The following is a 1,272-nucleotide window of genomic DNA, read 5'->3' on the forward strand; positions in this document are numbered from 1 at the left end:
AGAGACACGTCCTTTCGTCTACTAATCGCACGGTTTTGCGGTGCGGTCGCAAAACAGACACACTAAATTTACTACAGTGAACAGAGACGTCAATGAGTTAACGGTCAGATCATGACTTTGCGAAAATAAAGAAAGTAAACTTTTCACTCGAGGTAAGACTTGAACCAAGAACCTCTCGTTCTGCAGCTGCTCACGCTAACCACGGCGCTCCTGAGCGCACATTCTCCTTGATGTTGCATATCTTGCCCATGGACTGCTCAGTTTGTATATTTTGGTTATTTTTTTCATAGTTCCACACAACTTTTTCCTGTTTTCTCGATTGATTTCAGTTTTTCAAGGCCTATCCACTGTGCCAACTTATAACTAAACCTGAGGGGGTTGCGATGGAGAGGTTCCCTTGTTAGTATAATGAGGTGTGGAGTTGGCCAGAGACGAAACGAGTGGCGAATGCAGCGCAGCGCGACGCAGCCACGTGGCCGCTGGAAGACTGTCGCCGGCTGGAAGCTGCGAAGAAGGCAGGGGAATCGATAGGGCGCCGCGGGTGTGGCGGACTCACCCCTCGTCGGCGTCGCCTTCGGCGCCGGGCTCCGGCGGCGGCGGCGGCGGGAAGACGACGTCGTCGTTGACGCCGGCGACGACGCCGACGCCCACGGCGTCGTCCTCCTCGAGCGCCTCCTCCACGTCCGTCTCGGCGTACAGCGGCTCGTCGTTGCCGTCTCGCTCCTCCTCCTCCTCCTCCTCCTCCTCCTCCCCCTCCTCTTCGTCCTCTTGTTGTCCTTCCGGCGGCTGCCCGCCCGCGTCGCCCGGCGGCTCCATGCCGGGCCGCAGCTTGATGCTCAGGTCTGGCGAGCTGTCCTCCATGCTCGCGCTGTCGGACAGACCCGCCGCGTCCTCGGAGGCAATTGTTCCGCTCGTTTTGTCGCACGCGTCGGCGCGGGCGCTCACGCCATAGCGCGGCGCCGCCCTAACCTAACCTACGGCACTGCGCGCGCGGCGGCTGCTGTGTTTTGGGCGTCGCGGAGCGGCTGGCGGCTGTCGCTTGTCGCTGCGGGCCGGCGAGCCGAGAGCAAACTGGCGGCGGGAGCGCGCGGGCCCGGCACGCGGCGCGCCGCTGCTGCCCTCCTGCGGCCGGGCGCCGCAACAGCCGCGGCGTCCGAGTGGTCCGCGCCTCTGGCCGCGCTTAATTGGCCTCTCGACGCCGCGAAGCGAGCAACTGCGAGAGAGCGCGCGGCCGCTCGTAAGCACCTTTCAGGTGAGCTGGCAGTAACTGCT

At 62.5% G+C, this 1,272-nt stretch overlaps 1 protein-coding gene across 1 annotated transcript; it reads right to left on the minus strand.

Annotated features, from left to right (window-relative positions):
- Positions 1–552: 552 nt before the first annotated feature.
- LOC126176140 (uncharacterized) lies at positions 553–861 on the minus strand. Its single transcript, XM_049923279.1, has one exon. It carries the CDS (start codon positions 859–861, stop codon positions 553–555), a length of 309 nt encoding a protein of 102 aa, XP_049779236.1.
- Between the last annotated feature and the right edge of the window lie 411 nt (positions 862–1,272).

This window comes from Schistocerca cancellata, chromosome 3 (genome assembly GCF_023864275.1).
Source record: "Schistocerca cancellata isolate TAMUIC-IGC-003103 chromosome 3, iqSchCanc2.1, whole genome shotgun sequence".
In the NCBI taxonomy this organism is placed as follows: domain Eukaryota; kingdom Metazoa; phylum Arthropoda; class Insecta; order Orthoptera; family Acrididae; genus Schistocerca; species Schistocerca cancellata.

Bases quoted from the DNA above. Each gene is read 5' to 3' on its own strand.
- LOC126176140 (XM_049923279.1), bottom strand. From the start codon at position 861: ATGGAGGACAGCTCGCCAGACCTGAGCATCAAGCTGCGGCCCGGCATG.